This window comes from Pristis pectinata, chromosome 4 (assembly GCF_009764475.1).
Source record: "Pristis pectinata isolate sPriPec2 chromosome 4, sPriPec2.1.pri, whole genome shotgun sequence".
Taxonomy (NCBI): Eukaryota; Metazoa; Chordata; class Chondrichthyes; order Rhinopristiformes; family Pristidae; genus Pristis; species Pristis pectinata.
In genome coordinates, this window is record NC_067408.1 from 93,908,044 (window position 1) to 93,928,395 (window position 20,352).

Consider the following 20,352-nt stretch of genomic DNA (forward strand, 5'->3'; position numbering starts at 1 on the left):
AAGTATATCATTTAGGTCCAAATTACTGCACAGCCAAGGACATTCCACATTATCTGCAACACTAAAACTGGAGTAGCTTAGTTTATCCTTAAACTTTTTCACTTTCAGGTTGACATTTGGCCATCACATTTAATAGTATTTACTACCTGTGATGCAAGTAAACTGTATACATCTGCTACATGATAAGGAAACAATTTTTTACTGATCTCCAATTAGCTTGAGTCTAGGCTTTCACCATCTTACTGAGCCAATATTTAAATACTGCTTCAACATTAAATGCATCTCTTTTAAAATCTTCATGCATGCAAACTTAAGCTAGCCAGGACAGATTAAATACTGGGAACCATCATAATACTTGGAAAAGTGCTCAAAAAGGAAATGTATATGAAACAAATTTTTAATCGTTTCACCAAAGCATGAACATAGTACTAATATTTTGAAAATTATTCACAAGGACGCACATTTTAGCTTGTGCTTCCTGTTGATACTAAAAATATATGGCCCTTAATCACCACTGCTATGAAAGACAATCAGTGGCTCTGCTCTTGCAGAGAAACGCCAGCAGTTCAGGACAGTGTAAGTACTGGTATATTCCAGGATTCCTGTGTGTACGTGTAAATACAAACAGTATAGCAAGTTATGCATGCATAATTTTAAAAAAATGTGCAGACACATTGCTGGTTGACTTCCACAAACCATTTTCACTTGCAATCCATTGTTCAATGCTGTAAATTGCTTTGAGATTTCCAGCTAAGATGACTTGTGTTCTTTACCTTAAATCTCTTGTCCTGCAAAACCTTCTTGATGGCCACCAGCTCTCCTGTGTCACATAGTTTCGCCTGATAAACCACGCCAAAGGAACCATTACCAATCACCTTGGTGTCGGTGTAGCTGACTTCCTGCGGCCTGTCAGGGCCTTGTCCAGGGGTTGCCACTACTGTTGTCACCTTACTGCCATCTTTGTCCCCTAAATGAAAAAGGAAATCATGCCATCAGGAAGAACTATGTAAATCACAAACCACTCCAAAATATTTAAGATACATCAGAAGCATGTTAGAAATAAACCTGGTAATGCTGGGTACACAAATTTCTATTTTCCACAGCTTTACATTTGCCACAAAACAAGTAGATTTCCATTAAGTAATATCCCTCAAGTAAATTCTGTTTACACACATGAAACTTCAGGCATTCGCAATCAGTATTAACATTTTACTTTCTCCCCAAAGTCTATGTCATGATGCATATTGTTAAACCAAAAACAAAAATAGAATTGGAATAACATCCCGTATCCTATCACAAAGACCTTGTAAGAGGAAAGAAAAGGGAACAACAAAAAGGTATGAAGGCATAAATATTATTCTCTGCTACTTCCTCACATTTTATAGCTACCATTCATTTCATTCCCACTATCTCTGCTCCTTCACACACAAAATTTTTCAAACCACATTGTCCTTCTCAAATCAGAAGCCATGCTCAAATCAAAGTTATCGTCAGCCTCCCATTTAAGAGACTTTGTATCTCCAGTGCCATAGAATCCACAGTGCCTCTGTAAGAAGTCCTTACAATATTACAAATAGAACATTGAGTGACTAATATTCTCTCCTGTGTTGGATTTTGCAAAATAAAATTATTTCCATTGAAATTACATATGCTGATTTCCACTGTCATGACTGTAATTATTCACAAATGGTATCTGCCATTTGGCCCATCTTTTCCAGTGAAAACATTTTATATTAGTGAATGTGCATGGTGGAAACCTTAAACAGGCTTCCCACTGATAAATTAGTATTTTTAGGGAAGACTATCAGATTCTATAAAATCCAGTGCAATAGTCCAAGTGAACTAATTTAAATCACAGATCTATTTACATTCTCAGTAAGCTATCTAGGAAGTCCACTTTAGGTCTCCCAAGTCATAGTCATATAGCATGGAAACAGGCCCTTCAGCTCACTAAATCCACATCAAGTAACGAGCACCCATTTACACCATTCCTACGCTAATCCCAATTTTGTTCTTTTCATTCCAAATCAGTCACATTCCAATCAACTCCCCACAGATGCTACCACTCACCTAGACATGAGTGATATTATAACGTGCCTAATTAACCCTTACATTTTGGGATGTGGGAGGAAACCCATGCCAAACTCTTCTCAAGAGGGAAAACATGCAAACTCCACACAGACAGCCCGAGACCGGGATTGAACCAGGGTCGCCGGTGCTTTGAGGCAGCGGCTCTACTAGCGGCACCACTGCACTGCCCTAAGTTGCATCTTTCCCAGAATGGTTCCACCCTTCACTCCTATAACAAACATCTGAGTACATCATGCAAGGTGTGACACAATTATTCTCAAGATCTCAAAAGTGACCATGCACAACTTTGAACCTGATTTGCCTATTGTCCCTCCCCAGAAGTATTTTTTTAAATAATTGTCCAAAATATGCATGCTTGCACTTGGAAAGTTCAGACAAATACAGAGAACTATGTATCCTTTAAACATAGTCCCCAAAATTTTATGCCTACTCTCGAGCAGTCTTCTGCTTTGTGATTTAGTAATACAAATCCTGAATGCACTCTCAAGTCAACATCACTTGCTGTTATAAGTATCGTGAAACATTTCCTTGAAAAGAAGATAGCAGGTCCCTTTCACCTTCAACTTCCTACCCACTTTGATTCCCTGATTTATTTCATATTAGTCTATGAATCTGTATGATAACCTACCCTGTAAGTACACAACCTTAGAAAAATGGCTTATACCTACATGCTGCAGGAGATAATTGATTATTCCTCAAGGTCATTCTCAGTCACACTTTCTGATATTTAAGTACTGATTCAGCTTTCTGTGCTCACCTTTGTAATAGGAGACCAAAATCACTTTTTAATCTATTCTACCCATCTATCAAAAAGCAGTCTACCACTTCTACCACAATAACTATCTATTAATATAAAATGTCATTACCATCACCATGTCCACCACCATCAACAACCTGGGGTCTTCTTGACCAAAACTCAACTGGATCTGCCTGGATTTCAACTCCAACAATAAGCCATTCAACACCATCCAGGAAAAGCCCCCAGCTGATTGGTAACCTATCCTCCACCCTAAACGTTTATTCCCTCCACAACTACCACATTGTGTACCATCTGCAAAAGCACTACAGTTACTTGACTATACCAACAGCACCTCCTAAACCAGTAATCTCTACCCTTATGGAGGACAAGAGCAACAGGAGCATGAGAACACCATCTATACATTCCTCCAAGTCACACACCATTGCATCTTGGAAATATAACGCTGTTCTTCATTAAGCCAGAGTCTAAATCTCAAGACTCACAAGCTGCGGGAATACCTTCACTAGAAAGGTGGTCAGTCACCTTTTTGGTAAATTAGTTTATTATTGTCACATGTACTGAAGTATAGCGAAAAAATTGGCTTGCATACTTGTTTTGGAACATCTCCAAGGGCATTTAGGGAGGACAATAAATGCAGGATTTGTCAGCCTCTAAAATAAAAAAAAACAGCCTACTTTACAGAATCCTCACTGCCTTACTTGTTTAGAATCAGAAAGACTGAACTTGCCTCCAAATTGTGTCCTGAGACCAGCAGGCAAGCCCTTGGAGATGTAATTCGGACACATGCGTAGCCCAGGAAACTCCGTGTCCAAGGAACTGCTCTGGAAACCACTGACAGATGGCAAAACTGTGCCCCAGGCCTTGCTGCTTGTCAATTATTCAATCCTTTTGAATATCACTGATATCCAGAAGCACTCCAAAAATATTAAAAATGACATTAAAAAATAGCTAAATTTAAAAACATAATTTAAACATTCCTGTAAAGACAAATGATTAAGTAATTTGCCTTATTCCTACTTTTCTCTCTCATTACTGCAACATATCCAATGAAGTGAACAGGCTCAAAGATTCACCTACTGAAATTAGTCAGCAAGTTCTGGATTTCCATATTTGGCCACTCATGCAGACTCTTGCTTCCATTCATGGAGTAAATAGCATTAGATCACTGCAGAAATGTTAGGATTTATTGGAATGATATGGCCCATTATATTTCAAAAATACATCAGTGATTGTGAATTATATTTGAATGCCTACAGGTCACAAAAAAGGTATCTTATTCATTCATTTATAGTTGAATTGAGCAGACTGTTTGCCTTTAATCCTCCCCCTTCACCTGTCAACGAAGTTGTTTATTCAGCAATCAACACCTACCTGTTTTTGCCTTTACTTGCAGGGAAATAATGATTCTGTTAGGTGCATTTTTCATCACAAACTGGAAAAACTAGTGTCTTAATACAAATAACTGGTGAATACAATTTGGTACTGGGAGTTTTATTGGAAGGAACAAAGGATTTTTTGTTACAGATTTGTATCTGCCATGCTTACTTTTACCAGTTTGCTGCATGGGTTGCTCTTGTAAACAATTTAAATGCCTTTTGACACATTTCAGAGAAACTCTTAAATCCACATGTTCAAGGTGGGGATGCGGAAAATAACGTCACCATGTAATCTGGAGTGTGTAGTCTTTTGTTTTGCAAGTGTAGTTTTTCTCCCTCTCTGAAATCAAACTAAGCAACCAAGTGAGAAGTTTTCTTTCATTTGGCTGGGGTAATCCGTAGCAGATATGGTACATGATGAAGTTATATGTTTAGACTTGATAGCAGTTAATGACATATTGAGCAGTGGAGACAGTTGATAATATATTGGGCATTTAAGGTACTTCATTTCCTTGGTGACTAAAAATTTTACGACAGACTGCAATGTGGCTAACTGACAGTTCAAGTCTGCATATTTGGCGAGTTGCACCATGGTCCCAAATAACGAAATTTGCAAAATCTGAAATGACACCATAAAATTTATTTTGAATTTAAGATACTAAAAGGGTGGCTGATACCTTTACTCACTGAGAGCTCCACGTCAGTCACACTAGCCAAATCTATTCTCACCCTGTGCAGAATGATATTTGATAATGGAAACAACATGAATTTTAGAGAACCACTTGGGACACCTTTGGAGCATTTATCTGTATGGCAGAATGTTAGGTGTGAGGACTTTGGCATCAGACAGACATTCAATACTCAGCTGTGGAGAGCAGTATGGCCTGCAATGACCTATGAAGGGTAGAAGCATCATGTCCTCAAAGTGAGATTTCATTCACAAATCCACCCCACCCCACCAGAACATCTGACTCCACACCTACTGCTGAAAATTTCATTCATGCCTCAATTACCTCTACATTCATCTTTTCCAATAAGCTTCTGGCTCACCTCCAGTCTTCAATCCTACACAAACTTGTATTCATCCAAACTCCAGGTAACTAGAAATGTTGGTATACAGAAGGATTGTGGATTGCTTGTAAACAACACAAGATTTATACATAACAGCAAGGATTGAGGGAGGTTACTTATTTGTTGACCATATTGTGGATATAGTTCGGATGAAGACAGGCAAGCTGGAGGAAGCTAAGGACTGATTCAAGAAACTGTACAAAAGATAAAAAGGAGCTCTAGGATCGAATTATAAAGGGGAAAGATTGGGATGGGGGCAGGGAAAGGGATTATTTTAAACTAAGGAGAAGCCTCACATAACATATTTTCATGAATAAACGTCAAAAGTCAATATGGAACCAGAGTGAAGCAAGGGGAAAAAGTTGACCATCTATAAGCCAACTATCAGTCAGATCTAGTGGAATGGAAACTTCAAAGCATGACAAAAAGCAAGTGCAAAGTTAACGAGATTGACTACTAAAACAACATGGACAGAATGAGCACTAGTAGAGAGGAATAATGGAGCTCATGTTTCTGTTAACAAAAGCTGACTAACGTGTCCAATATTAACTACAAAGAATGTCCAAATTGGAAGGCCATTTGCCTGCCATGTTGACTGAATCAGTCGAGGAGAAAGAAAGTTCAATAGGGAAGTAATAATAGACATGGTTTGTAATAGGGGTGCTGTAGAATTAAATCAGATAGTAGGAGAGGGAAGAGACTGGTAACAAAGAGGTTGGTAAAAGTGATACAGGTGGGACTGATATACAGGAGCTAAGGTGAGATTCAGCAGTTAGAACCTGCAATCACGCTTCTAAATCATGGCAGCAATTACATGAAACCAAATGAGAGTAAATTTTCATTGTCCTCGAGAGCTGACAAAATAGGGGATGCATTGATTAAATAAGAAAGTGGCTCATCTGAGGAAGAACTTGAATATCCTGCTTAATCAAGGTAATATGATAACAAACAAAATAATCGAGTATTGGTTTTCCTTCTAGCATGTTACAGGCTTTAAGAATGTGCACATGGGAGAGGAATGACTCATCTGAAATGTTATGGAGAAAATTGGTCAAAATTTCTCAGATAACAGGATGGCAAAGAGAACCAAATCATTAAGTCCTATGCTTAATAAAGCTTTCTTGTCTCCTGACAAGTGATGATCAAGCAGAAATTGACACATTTTGGATGCAATGGAGAAAACAATAGGTCAGATTAGAAAGATACACCAGTTAAAAATCGAAGGAAAGAAGATGACAGAATAAGGTGGATGGGTAGTTGATTAGATTCAAATATATTTTTGCAAAAGCTTCAGGATGCAGTTGCTGTAACCTTGCAGGGAGCGTGATCATTAGGATAACAATAAGACTATTTAAATCCAGATTAGAAATACACTAAGTAACAAATATAAAATGTGATGTCAAACATTAATGGTGTACATTTCAGTACACTTAAATATTGCCTTCCACCATACCAGTCTTTGTAAGTTAAGAAATGTCAGAAATTAACACTGGAATGCACCAAGGACCATTACTGCTTAGGTTTATTCCTACATTACAATCCAAGACCACTTCACTACTTATTTGGTTCAATTACACACTTCAAATTGACATTATATAGCTTCCAATATTATAGACCATTATTATTATAGATTACTATTACTACAGACAACATTGATCTTACTGAAATATCTTGATATCCAGGTACATTGTCATCTTCTTTTAAATTTTTCAAGAAGAGGAAAGCCAATAAAATCTGGTCCCATCTCAACTAACTTTCATTGTTCTCAAAAGTAATACTCAAATTCTATCCAATTTATATCTGTCAATAAACTATTTTCATGATTGTAAAGAAGTTTTAACCAAATAACACATGCCACCTTGGCTTTCAAAATACAGGCAACCTTTAGGAGGGGAAGGGGGGGGCGGGGGTGGTGTGCATTCCTAGAAAATGGTCTGTATCGTGATTCTCCATAAAGTGAAGCTGCATCATCTGCACGTGGATCAAGAAATGCAAGTTGAAAAAAATGTTGAATTTACTTCCCAACCCCCCCCCCACATAAATTCCATGAGAGCAAACTTTATTCTAAGTTTCACATTTTATCTTAGTTACTTGTGAATGTTGTAAGAATGAATTTCTGTTACCCATGCAGCCATAATGTGATGGGGTCAGCTACAAGACCTTTAACCCAAAAGGTAAACAGTAAGCTGATTGAACTATTATATAAATAACCAGATGTGGTCAAATTTTAACTTTTTGTTTCAACTTTCAACCCTAAGATTTGCATCATGTCCAAGATCATACTTTCATAATTCCACCTTTGAAAGCTTGTGCTCAAGAGTTTGTCAATCACCACCCTGGCCTAAATGTTAACATTTCATCCTTAGAATTCATTCCCTGCAGCTATGTGCAACACTGGAACATTGATCACATACAAGCATAAAGACAGTAAATTCAAGTTAGAGGATACTTTATGGATAAGTGATGTTGAGGTAAATATTGATTATAGACAAAGAGCTACACAAACATACATATACACACACACACATTTAACAACTGAATAATGGGAAGAAGCCTGCTTACTATGTTCTGGTTAGTTCCAAGACAAAAATTAGTTTTTTTTACTGAACAGGAATATAGGAACAGCTGTTCGGCCTCACAATCAACTAGATCAAGGACGTATAACAACCTTTAACAATAAAAGCAAAATATAGCACATGCTGGAAATATGAAATAAAAACTGAAAATGGTGGAAATATGAAATAAAAACTGAAAATGGTGGAAATATGAAATAAAAACTGAAAATGGTGGAAATATGAAATAAAAACTGAAAATGGTGGAAATATGAAATAAAAACTGAAAATGGTGGAAATATGAAATAAAAACTGAAAATGGTGGAAATATGAAATAAAAACTGAAAATGGTGGAAATATGAAATAAAAACTGAAAATTGTGGAAATATTCAGCAGTATCAATCTTGAAACAATAACTGTTTCTCTCACCACAGTTGCTGTCTGACCAATATTTGCTATTTTATATCCTTTAATGCTTTCGAAATTAAGAACCAACCTTTGGATATTATAACATTAAGTACAGCATAAGCCTAGTCCTGTAAGGCCTGACACCAATTTTAATTTATTAGAAGCTGCCAATGAATGCCCCTTCCAATAATCCCTATTGCCTCCTGCCAATTTTCCAATTTCCTATCAATAATTTGCCTTCAATTCTACTAGGTTCTATTTTAGCAAACTTTTGCTAGGATATTGGTCCAAATAAATCCATCAACATTCCCTTGTCTACTACTTCACAACATCTCTTCAAAAGTTTTAAATATGTCCATTAACTACGACCTACTCTTCACAAATCCATCCTGGCTCTCACTGATCAGCTGAAAATGAAGTATTTCTCAAATATAAATGAGATATTTCTAATATAAAGCACTACGTTCATAAATCAAGGGGGGGGGGAACTTTTTAAGGAACACAAAACTTTTAATTGAGCACTAAATAAATATTGGAAAATGTACACCTGATTAAGGTAGAAGCTGAAATATCTTAGAATTTATTTTAAATTAAAAACCTGTTAAAGTTTGAAATATTTAATCAAGGGGACTACTATCCACCATCATAAAATGAGTTAATTAGGGCTAGAGCTTTCTATACAGATCTTTGGGTTTCGTAAATCCTTAAAGCTCATTCAGTTTCCTAAGCAACAAATGTTACATTTTGAAGCTATTTTTACCTCAAGACTAGTTTATATATACTTTAAGCTAACATCAATTCAAACAATTTTCCTCAATTCTGTTGGAGAAGGTTGCAAACAGCAATCAATGGAAGTGGGCTAAAATCACTGAGCAACTTTGTGATAGCCACATTTTACACCACTTCCACCAAAATCTCAAGGCTGCTAGTTAATATTTTCAGCTTAACCTTTTTTCCTCCCCATTGTTGGAATATAGGCCCTGCAGGCAAGGCCTGCATATTCTGGCCTTTGAATGTGATGAGTTTCTTCTTGATCCATATATGTGCTATGAAGGTACTCCCATTGGATTTTGCCAGTGCTGAAAGAAGCAAGTTGTGTCTGAATTAGAATGGTGCATAACTGTGAGCAACATGAAGGCAATGACATTCTGTGTACCCACTGATCACGTCAGGATTATGAGATATTGCCAATGAAGCTATGGCAAGTTCCTCATTTCTTCACGTAGAAAATACAATGAAGCTATGATATGTGAATAGGGGTCGCTTAGACAAGTGACTAAATTAACCAAGCTGAATGCTATCAATAACTGGGCACTTAAACAGCAACTTCAAAGTGCCCATATGATTATAAGGGAGAGGGGAAAATTTACTACAGAACAATTTCTTTTTTTTGGGAAGTGGGGAGAAGCAGAGGGAGGTAGGGGAAAAATACGTCGAAGACCTGCTGCCGTTGCAATATAGATGGAGCTTTGCCAATTAACTGGTTATATTATAATAAATTAATCAGCAATGTTAAGGATGAGAATAGGTGCAGAAAAAGTTTGGGGATACAATGGACAATTCCTGAACATAGAGAACCCATTTAATCTAAGTACATAGATATGAAAACATTTTACATACAATGTTTTTCTATAATGCCCAACTTCAAAAAATCTTCCAATGCATTTATGAACAGCAAGATATTAATATCTGTATTCTCTTCTTCCTCCACAAATTATATAATTGAATAGTCAAAAAGGGATCCTGGAATCTCATAAATACTTTGTATATAGCAAAAAAGCTGATAAAATATCAATTGGCTTTTACTTAATCAGGACAGTTTGTTCATGCCTACTATTAAATTATAGACTTTGGGGAACTTACATGACTTAAAATAGGAATTACTCTGAAAATTAATAACTCCTGGATTACATTTTGCAGTGCAAATTTTATCTTATTAATTGCAATCCAAAATGATTTTCACAAGTTTAAATAATTCTCATCTCCCACACTCCACAATTAAAAGCACCATTCATCCTATAAAACAAACAAGAAAAACTGAATTTAGCCTCATAAATGCAGATTTTGCTATTTTCCATGTTACTTTTCTCATAGGGTTATACTAAAATACTTCTTCCAGCCACAAGGTTTTTATGATGTTTTACTGTTTTCCAACATTATATATTTTCCCCGCTGCCATTTATAAACACTAGACAACCTGTCCTAAATATTTTAAAGCAGTGGTAAATAAATGCAATTTCTCCTATCAATTGTAATTGTCACATTACTCATCCCTCAACAATTCCCTGAACCAAATCATGAAACTTTGGCAATTAAGAATACCTACCAACAAATTCTTCCCATAAATTATGCAACTTCAGGGTTTCTAGAGGCTAGCAACAATTCTCTTTATCAAAAGGCATTTGAAATTGTCAAGTATATGCAGATATTTCACAGCACATTTAAAAATATTTTACATATTCTAATACAAGCATCTATTACATACTCATTTTTAAAAATTCCTGATGCATCTTAAATATACCAGCCGGTCAAATGTCCTTTGGCCTTTTAAAATACAATTCCATGTTCACGAGAATTTAAGTATTAAAACACTGCTTGATAAATGATTTCCCTTTCTTTACATATTTGCTGACAAGAACAGTGCAAAAAGATTATAAATTAATGATTGCAATCAAGGGTTTAAGATTAAACATTCAATTTATCTTCAGGTCAGGTTAACGGATTGTAAAAATTATTAAGCTTGATGGATTTATTGAATCATAGCTAAAATATGTTTCAATGGAGGAACGGCAAATCCAATTGGTTTTAAAGTTCAAACTTCTTTACCCAATTCCAGGACAAATTCCACTGGGATCAACAAGATTATTCCATTTCCAATTTCCATGCACACCCACATTGTAAAAGGTGCATAGACACACAACTACATCTGACAGGTAACATTCCACAGACATTGCATAGTAGGGTTGAAAGCTGCAGAGAATGAAGTGCCTTTTAAATTCTAGCCATATGTAGTTTCTAAAATTTACGAGAGAACATGGAGAAGTGTGGTTTGCAATGCACGTATACAACTGATGATAATTTCATTATAACATGTAAATGCAAACAGGCAACTAAAATATTAATTGCAATACACACTTCTGTTGAAGAGAAAATTATAACTTTATCAAGGTTGACAAAGTTAATTGTAGCCCATATCACGGGATCTACTAATTGACTAATTGAACCACACGTTTGTTGTAATAAATTTGAACTGACATTTTAATTTTGAAATATTTTACAGGAGACTGCTCAGCTCATCAAGCTGTGTTGATTCAATGGAAGTTAACTATTTTATTACAATACCCTACCCTTCACTCAAACTAAAATCTTTATTAACTGTATTATTTTCAAATATTTATCCCCTACAAGAGTTCCCAACTTTCAATGTTCTTGGAAAACCATTCAATATCTTTAGAGAAAGAGCAAAATATCTTAACTTTCCAAACTAGTCTCTGTAATCATCTTACCTTCATGCATTCATAATTTCACTGACCTACGTTAACAATTTTGAATACACCTTTGGAATCTTCTGGTCTAGCTCGGAGATCTCCAGTTTCTCCAGACCCACTAAATAAAGCCCCTTGACCTTTTAATCTTGACAAAATATTTCATGATCTTTGCATACTTTCTGAAGATGCCCAAATCTGGAATTTGCATATCCATGCAATTCAACCAAAGATTTGTGTCAATTTGGCACTGCCTCAATATCTGTATGCAATGCATTTAAAACCCAAGATCCAATAGCTTCATCAAAATTTAAACTATAATATGTTCGCTGTAAAGTTCTCCCATTTAGTGCATATACCATTTCATTCATCATCCTATTGATCATTTTGCTGAATAACAACTTTCAGATCAAGCCCAAGTTTCCATTTATTTACTATCTTGATTCTGTGATCCACTGATAACTTGCTGTTGGCCTCAAACGCTGTCTCAGAAATAGTTGTTTGGAAACCACAGAACCACCAGATTGTTGTAAAAACCCCAATCAGGTTCAATGTGACTGCAGACTGCACTAATTCATAGCTCCAGGACCCAGATTCAATCCCAAACCTTGGATGCCATGTGTGTGAAGGTTACATGTTCTTTGTAACCTTGTGCATTTCCTCCCACATAGTAAGTTAACTGGCAACTGCAAATTACCCCTTGGTGAAGGTAAATGAGAAAAGAATCAAAGGAGAGTTGGTAGGTATGCATGAGAGAATGTTGTACAACTACATGGAAAAAGAGGAATAGAGCGGATGGGATTGCTCCGTGGGAAACTAGCATGAACCCAAAAGGCCAACTGGCCTCCATCTGTGGTATATTATATAAATAAACCGACCCATCATTGTGGTCTGCTCTGAAATCATCTAGCAAGCCACTCTGTACAAGGGCAATAAGGAATGGACTATAATTCCCAGCCTTGCCAGCGATGCCTAGTTTTGAAAAATGAATTTAAAAAGTAGAGCCTTAAATTATGCACCCACCTTTCCAAACTCTCAACTGTCTTCTGCTTCCCTACTCCACTGATTAATCAGCCAACCCTACTTGACCAACCACCACCACCATAGACAACACTGCCATCCCACCACCAATTTTTTCCTCCCCATATGACTACTGATCTCACCACACCTCCTTTCTATTAGTTACACTTCCCCCTGCCCACCACTATCACAAATGAAATCAAACCTCGGCAATGGACCCTCACCTTAACACCTCTAATACTCATCAGTTCCAACCACTCTTCTGATTCCTGACTAAACCAGTCCCCCTCTCTCAACAACAGGCCTCTCTCTCACATACCAACCCAGTTAACTTTGGAGCAGGCAAAGGAAAAGGGTTTCATTTTGTGTAAAGATTATTCAGTAGCACACAACGTCTTGGCACAAGACCGAACAGGCCCTTTCAAATTCTAGACAAGAATCTCACCTTTAAGTATTTCGAACATTGCTCTCCAAAGGCTTGTAAAAATTTCAGATCATGAGGCAACAGGTAGTAACAGCTCCAGTACTGTTTATGGCTCCATTGGAGCTCTCTCTTGATATTTTCTTATTGTATTACCACCATTCTTTTTGTCTTACACAATTATCCCTTTTGTCATCTAATCAAATACGTTCAATTTTTTCCGTTCTTCCCCCACCAGCTATTCCACTTAACCCTATTTTCCCTACGTCTGTCCTCGCTTTATAAACTGCTTCATTTTTCTCCAATTTTGATGATAGATCAAGCCAAAACATTAATCCTGCTCTTCTCCCTCTACAGTATGCTTAACTTGCATTTTCAGTTCATATTTCAGCCACAGTACTTCGATTTTGTATGAAGTTACAATGATTAATTAGCCAGCATTACAAGCAAATGAACAAGCATAATTCTCAGCATTTGTGATGAGTTGTCTGCTGCAGCAACACAGGGAACACACAACGTTTACATTAAAACTGAGTCATGGTGCTGTTTTCCTGTGTGGAGGCCAAAAATTTCAATATCATACCGTAGTGCCGACCATGTGTTAACGCAAGATTTAAAGTTTTATTTGCAAGCTGATTATTTTATTGCTAGGAAGGTACTCCTAATGGCTGGCTGTGACAGATGCCTTAAAATCAGCTTTTCAGTAAATTTCTGTAATATGAATGTTAACAATGGAAGTTACAACAGAAGTAGACAAACTATTCTAGAGAATGGGTATTAATTCAGAAAAACTGCTGATGAATACTGTAATTTAAAAATGCTTTCATCCCACACCATTTGATCATTCCAAACCAGAGCTCTTCTTTGGTTCGGTGACCAGGAGTTTTCATCAAAAGCAGCCATGTAATTAACTGTACAACATTAGTAACAACAGTCTTACTAGTCACATAATAAGTATTAAATTTATTTACACATTTCATTGAGCATCTGAATACTTGTTATTATGCCATTGTATAACAGAAACACGCCTCCCAAATAAACCTAATTGAGGCAGCAGTCATAAATCATGGCATTTCCAAGGTCAACAAAAGATGAAAATGTTTTGCCACAGATCCTTTGGTGTACTTTTCTTTGATTTACAAAGCTATTTTTGCCATATTGTGCATTACTCTCTACCCATAAAGTATTTCACCTCACCTTTTCAATGTACAAAATTTCAGTTAATTACATTTTCCAGGAATATATTCCTTTCATAAATCAAGGAATAATTGCAATTGGATCATATCAAGAGGTTGGCAATAGAAATAACTGTACCAAACTGTGAGAATGAACTGTGAACAGTAATAACGTGATGTATATTTTTGCTGATTAAGATAAGAAGACTTATGGGGACAGATTCTAAGACACATAAAGCAAAGCAACTGTCTTCTACTTCTAAAGAGGTCACTGCTGCTCATTTGCAATGAAGTGGCACTTGCTCAAACTGTCACACTAAGTTAAAAAGTAAACGGAGTGAGAATTGTCATTTCTAGAAAACATTGAAATTAGTTAAAAGCTACAGCATGGTATAAATGAGAAAAGAATCATTTATATCAGATGATCAAATATCAAAGTATCAAAAATGAGAAAAGAACAAATAACCAACAAAACCAATTAAACATAACACACCAAAACTCCATGGGTCAATGTATGAAGCACCTGGGCACTTTAAGACATTAGTTAGATTTGCTCTTCATTTCAAAACATTTTTGCCTGCTAAGTTGCTAAAAATACATCATGACACAGCAAGAAAAAGCAGACATGTCAAACCAGGTTGAACAAGCCAACCAACATGGCACTTCCTTCACAAATGCGATTCAAGGAATGGGAAATAAACATGAGTATCATGGGTATATAGGTATAAACAAAGTCCTGAAGACATGACACAGCTTGGACTGCAATTTTTGGCTATTTGCGTTCAAATGCATACCTGCCTCTCGCCACAGTGAGCTGTATCACATACAGCTCCCCCCAAGTTTATGAACACCCGACTCATATACAGACTATACATACGAACCAATGTTTAGGAGATTGGCAGTATGGATTTGCTGCCTGCTGCAGGGCTGAAGTCATCTGCTGCCTGGCAACTTGGTCAGAGGCCCTGTTTCTGATTTGCAAACTGTTCGGGTTACGAATGGTTCACAGCAACAGAACCCTGTCAATAACCTGGGGACAACCTGTGTACATAGTTAATAGCATCCACAATATGTTCCATCATGCTAAACCAAACAATGGGTATATTTTTGTACCAAGTTCCTTATACAAATTCAAGTTACTGGTGGAACTAAGATTTTCAGTACAACCTCAAGAAACTTTCAGTACAACCCAGAGAAACATAACTACATGCACTGTGTCTGTCTACTATTAGAACTTCCCTCAACATAACTAATTCTTGTTTCTCCAATTCTGTTTTATCCTTCCCTATTAAATTCTATAGGAAATTTAAATTTATCTTGAAAAGGTAAAGGACCACACATGGAAATACATAAGAACAGTAGGTCAATCAGCAAAGGCTCTTCCTCTGACTGGCATTTGCATCTTAAAATTACCTATCTGCCTCATCTCCATAACATTTAACACTATTGCCTAGAGAAAAAAATCCATTGAAAATTCTACATTTAGTAAGAACTCATTGTTTGAAAATGTTACTTTCTCAACTGAATGGACTGGCTCTAATTAAGACGTCACCAAGATAACCCCCACTGTATCTAGTCTACTAATTCTTTCAAAATCTTAAAACCCTCAATCAAATATCCACATAACCTTTGATACCCCATGAAACACAGGTTTATGTAAACTCTTTTAATGAAACTCTTGGAGCGCTGACAACAGTCCGTAAAACCTGCGTTACACTACTCTGCGAACTTTATGTCTCAAAGGTTTTCTTTGGGGGGTGGGGGGTGGGGAACTGCGTATTTCAAAGAAGTGATGTCCACTTTCAATCTAGACATTGAGTGATTTCCTGAATGAGGAAAATCTGAAAAAGCTCCACAGATTTATAAAAAATGAATCACCTTCTAATGTAGTGTTTATCTTAATCTGCAAAAATTAATGTTAACCTTTCCTTGATAACCTTTAGAGGAGATTACAAATCTTTAAGAATGCCCAGTAATAACCTATGTGCTGCAGTTAATCAAAAATAATTGATCTTAGTGGGATTGGAAAACAGTGAATCATGACAGACCCAGTTCGAAATAAAAGTAGATGTAGGCAAGCACACAGAATACATACAGCTTGTTCCACACGTACAAGTAAAACAAGCACAAGACCAATGGAACTAAACAAAATCAGTATCAATAGGGAAACGGTGCAAGGGACACAGCAGGGATTAAAAGACTGATAAATCCCCATGGTTTAATAGGCATCCCAGAGCACATAAGTAACTAGAAACAGTAATGCATTAGTCATCATTTTCCAATATTCTTTAAACTTTGGAACAGTTCAAATGGATTGAAGTAACCCCAATATCCTTTTTTTTAAAAAAAGGAGGTAGAGAGAAAACAGGGAGTTATGGACCAGTTAGCTTTACATCAGTGGTAGGGAAAATGCTAGATCCATTATAGCAGAGCACTTGGAGACAGGTGACAGGATCAGACAAAGTCAACATAGATTCATGAAAGAGAAATCATGCCTGTCAAGTTTACTGGAACTTTTTTTTAAGGATGTGACCAGCAGAAAATGAGAGAGAACTGGTGGACTTTAAGAAAGCTGCAGATAAGGTCCCACATTAAGAGATTAGCAAGCAAAATTAAAGCACATGGGATTGAACATAGAATGGTACAGCACAGGACAGGTCCTTTTGCCCATGATGCTGTGCTGAACTAATTAAACCAATGGCTCCTAATTAATCTAATCCCTCTTTCCTGCACATTGACCATATCCCTCCCTTCTCTGCATATCCATGTGCCTATCTAAGAGTCTCTTAAATGCTTCTGTGCTATCAGCCTCTACCACCACCCCTGGCAGTGCATTCCAGGCCCACACCACTCTGTCTAAAAAATAAACACTTGCCTTGCACATCTCCTTTGTACTTTTCCCCCTCTCAGCTTAAATACATGCCCTCTAGTACTAGACATTTCAACCCTGGGAAAAAGATACTGGCTGTCTGCTCTATGCCTCGCATAATTTTATAAACTTCTATCAAATCTCCTCTTAGTCTCTGCTGCTCTAGAGAAAACGGTCCCAGCTTGTCCAACCTCTCCTCAAAGCACATCTTCCAAACCAAGCAGCATCCTGGTAAACCTCCTCTGCACCCTCCCTCCTGTAATGAGGTGTCCAGAACTGGATGCAATACTCTAAATGTGGCCTAACCAGAGTTTTACAAAGCTGTAACACAACTTCATGGCTCTTGAACGCAATGCCTCGACTAATGAGGGCAAGTATGCCATACGCCTTTTTTACCACTGTATCAACCTGTGTGGCAACATTTAGGGAGCCATAAACCTGGACCCCAAGATCCCCCTATTCATCAATGCTGTTAAGAATCCTACTATTAATTGTGTACTCTCCATTTACGTTGGATCTCCCAAAGTGCAGCACCTCATACTTGCCCGAATTAAACTCCATCTGCCACATCTCTGCTCATATCTGCAACTGATCTATATCACGTTGTATCTTTTGGGAATCTTCTATGCAATCCACAACGCCACCAATCTTTGTGTCATCTGCAAAATTACTCACCCACCCTACCACATTTTCATCCAATATATAAAAACAAAAGAGGTCCCAAGACAGAACCCTGTGGAATATCACTAGCCACAGACCTCCATACGTCCCATATATGAATATGGCCCATCCCGCACTACCTTCTATGGGTAAGCTAATTTTGGATCCAATCAGCCAAGTCACCATGGATCCCATGCATCCTAATCTTCTGGATGAGCCTACCATGTGGGACCTTGTCGAATGCCTTACTAAAATCCACGTATACAACATCCACTGTTCTACCTTCATCAATCACCTTTGTCACCTCCTCAAAAAACTCAATCAGATTAGTCAAACATGACCTGCCCCGCACAAAGCCATGCTGACTGTCCCTAATTAGACTATGCTTCAAATACTCAAATTCTATTCCTAAGAATCCTCTCCATTAGTTTCCCTACCACTGACATGAGACTCACTGGTCTATAATTTCCAGGATTATCCCTATTTCCCCTCTTGAACAAAGGAACAACATTAGCTACCTGCCAGTCCTCTGGCACCATACCTGTGGCTAGCGAAGAAACAAAAACCTTGGTCAAAGCCCCAGCAATCTTATCTCTCGCCTCTCTCAATAACCTGGGGTATATCCCATCAGGCCCTGGGGACTTAACCACCTTAAATGTTTTTCAAGAGACCTAACACTACCTCTTTCCTAATCTCAAAATACCCTAGCATTTCCATTCTGATCTCACTATCCTCTACATCCTTCTCCTTAGTAAATACCGACACAAAGTATTCATTTAGGATCTCACCCATATCCTTCACCTCTAAGCACGTTCCCTCCTTTATCCTTGAGCAGTTCTAACATTTCCCTAGTTGTCCTCTTGCTCTTGATGTATGTGTAGAATACCTTGGGATTCTCTTTCACCCTACTCGCCAAGGACTTTTCATGACCCTTCTAGATCTCCTAAGTCCCTTCTGGCTCCTTTGTAGTTCTCAAGTGCCCTGTTTGATTCCAGCTTCCTAAGCCTTACATATGCTTCCTTCTTCTTCTTGACTAAATTAACTACCTCTCTTGTCATCAAAGGTTCCCATATCTGGCCATCCTAGTTCTTCCCTCTTACTGGAACAATCTGGTCCTGAACTCAGTGCAGCTGATCTTTAAACAACCTTCACATCAGATGTGGATTTGCTCAAAAACAACTCTTCCCAATTAACCCTCCTTAGCTCCTGTATGATACCCTCATAATTTGCCCTTCCCCAATTTAATACTTTCCTGCAAGGTCCACTCTTTATTCATAGCTATCTTAAAGGTTAAAGAGTTGTAATCCCAATCTCTAAAGTCACCTAGCCAGGCTCATTCGCCAGTACAAAATCCAGTATAGCCTCCCCTATAATTGGACTATCCACATACAGCTTCAAGAAACCCTCTTGGACACACCTAACAAATTCTACCCCATCTAAACCTTTTGCACTGAGGAGTTCCCAGTCTATGTTCAGGAAGTTGAGTCACCCACAATGACAACCCTGTTGTTTTTGTTCCTTTCCATAATCTGCCTGCATATCTGCTCCTCAGTGTCCCCATGGCTATTTGGGGATCTTTTGTTTCAACCCACCAGAATGATGGCACTTCTCTTATTCTACCCATAGAGACTCAGTAGATGAGCCCTCCATTTCTTCTCCTCTGAATGCAGCTGTGATATTGTCCCTGACTAGTATTGCAACCTCTCCCCTTCCTCTTCTAAAACATCAAAACCCTGGAACATTAAGTACCCAGTCCCATCCCTCTCTCAACCAGATCTCTGTAACTGCCACAACATCAAAGTTCCATGTACTGATCCATGCTCTAAATTCATCGCCCTTACTCTTAATACTCTTTGCATTGAAATAAACACATCCCAATCCATCTGTCATTTTGTTTATATCCCCCTGCTCCTGCCTATCCTTACTTACAGTACTGCTGCTCACAAAATTTAACTTAGCTTCAATCCCTCCATTCTGTGACCTGGTGCTTTGGTTCCCATCCCCCTGCCAATCTAGTTTAAACCCTCCCAGGTAGCAGCAACAAACCTCTCTGCCAGGATATTGGTTCTCCTCCAGTTCACGTGTAACCCATCCCCCTTGCACCCTTGTCCCAGAAGAGGTCCCAATGACTCAGAAACCTGAAACCCTGCACCAAGTTCTCAGCCACACATTTACCTGTTCAGACTCTCTGTTCCTACCCTCACTAGCACATGGCACTGAGAATAATCCAGAGATTACTACCCTTGAGGTCCTGCTCCTTAATTTCTTGATTGGGAGCAAAGTGTTCATATGGATAGAGAAGTAGTTGGCCAACAGGAAACAAAGGGATGAACATGACTTTTTCCTGAGTGGCAAACAGTCATTCAGGTGTTACCACAGGGATCAGTGCTGGGACCTCTGCTATTCACAATATACATTAATGATTTAGATGAGAGAATTAAATGTAATATCTCCAGGTTTGTAG

General features: G+C 37.7%; 1 protein-coding gene across 1 annotated transcript in view; it reads right to left on the bottom strand.

Moving 5' to 3' along the window:
* Positions 1-20,352, bottom strand: part of gsk3ba (glycogen synthase kinase 3 beta, genome duplicate a) — a 106,814-nt gene that overhangs the window by 66,826 nt on the left and 19,636 nt on the right. The window contains exon 2 of the mRNA XM_052013778.1: positions 774-967. Coding sequence (XP_051869738.1) covers positions 774-967 — 194 coding nt within the window. The remainder of the gene's footprint in view (positions 1-773; positions 968-20,352) is intronic.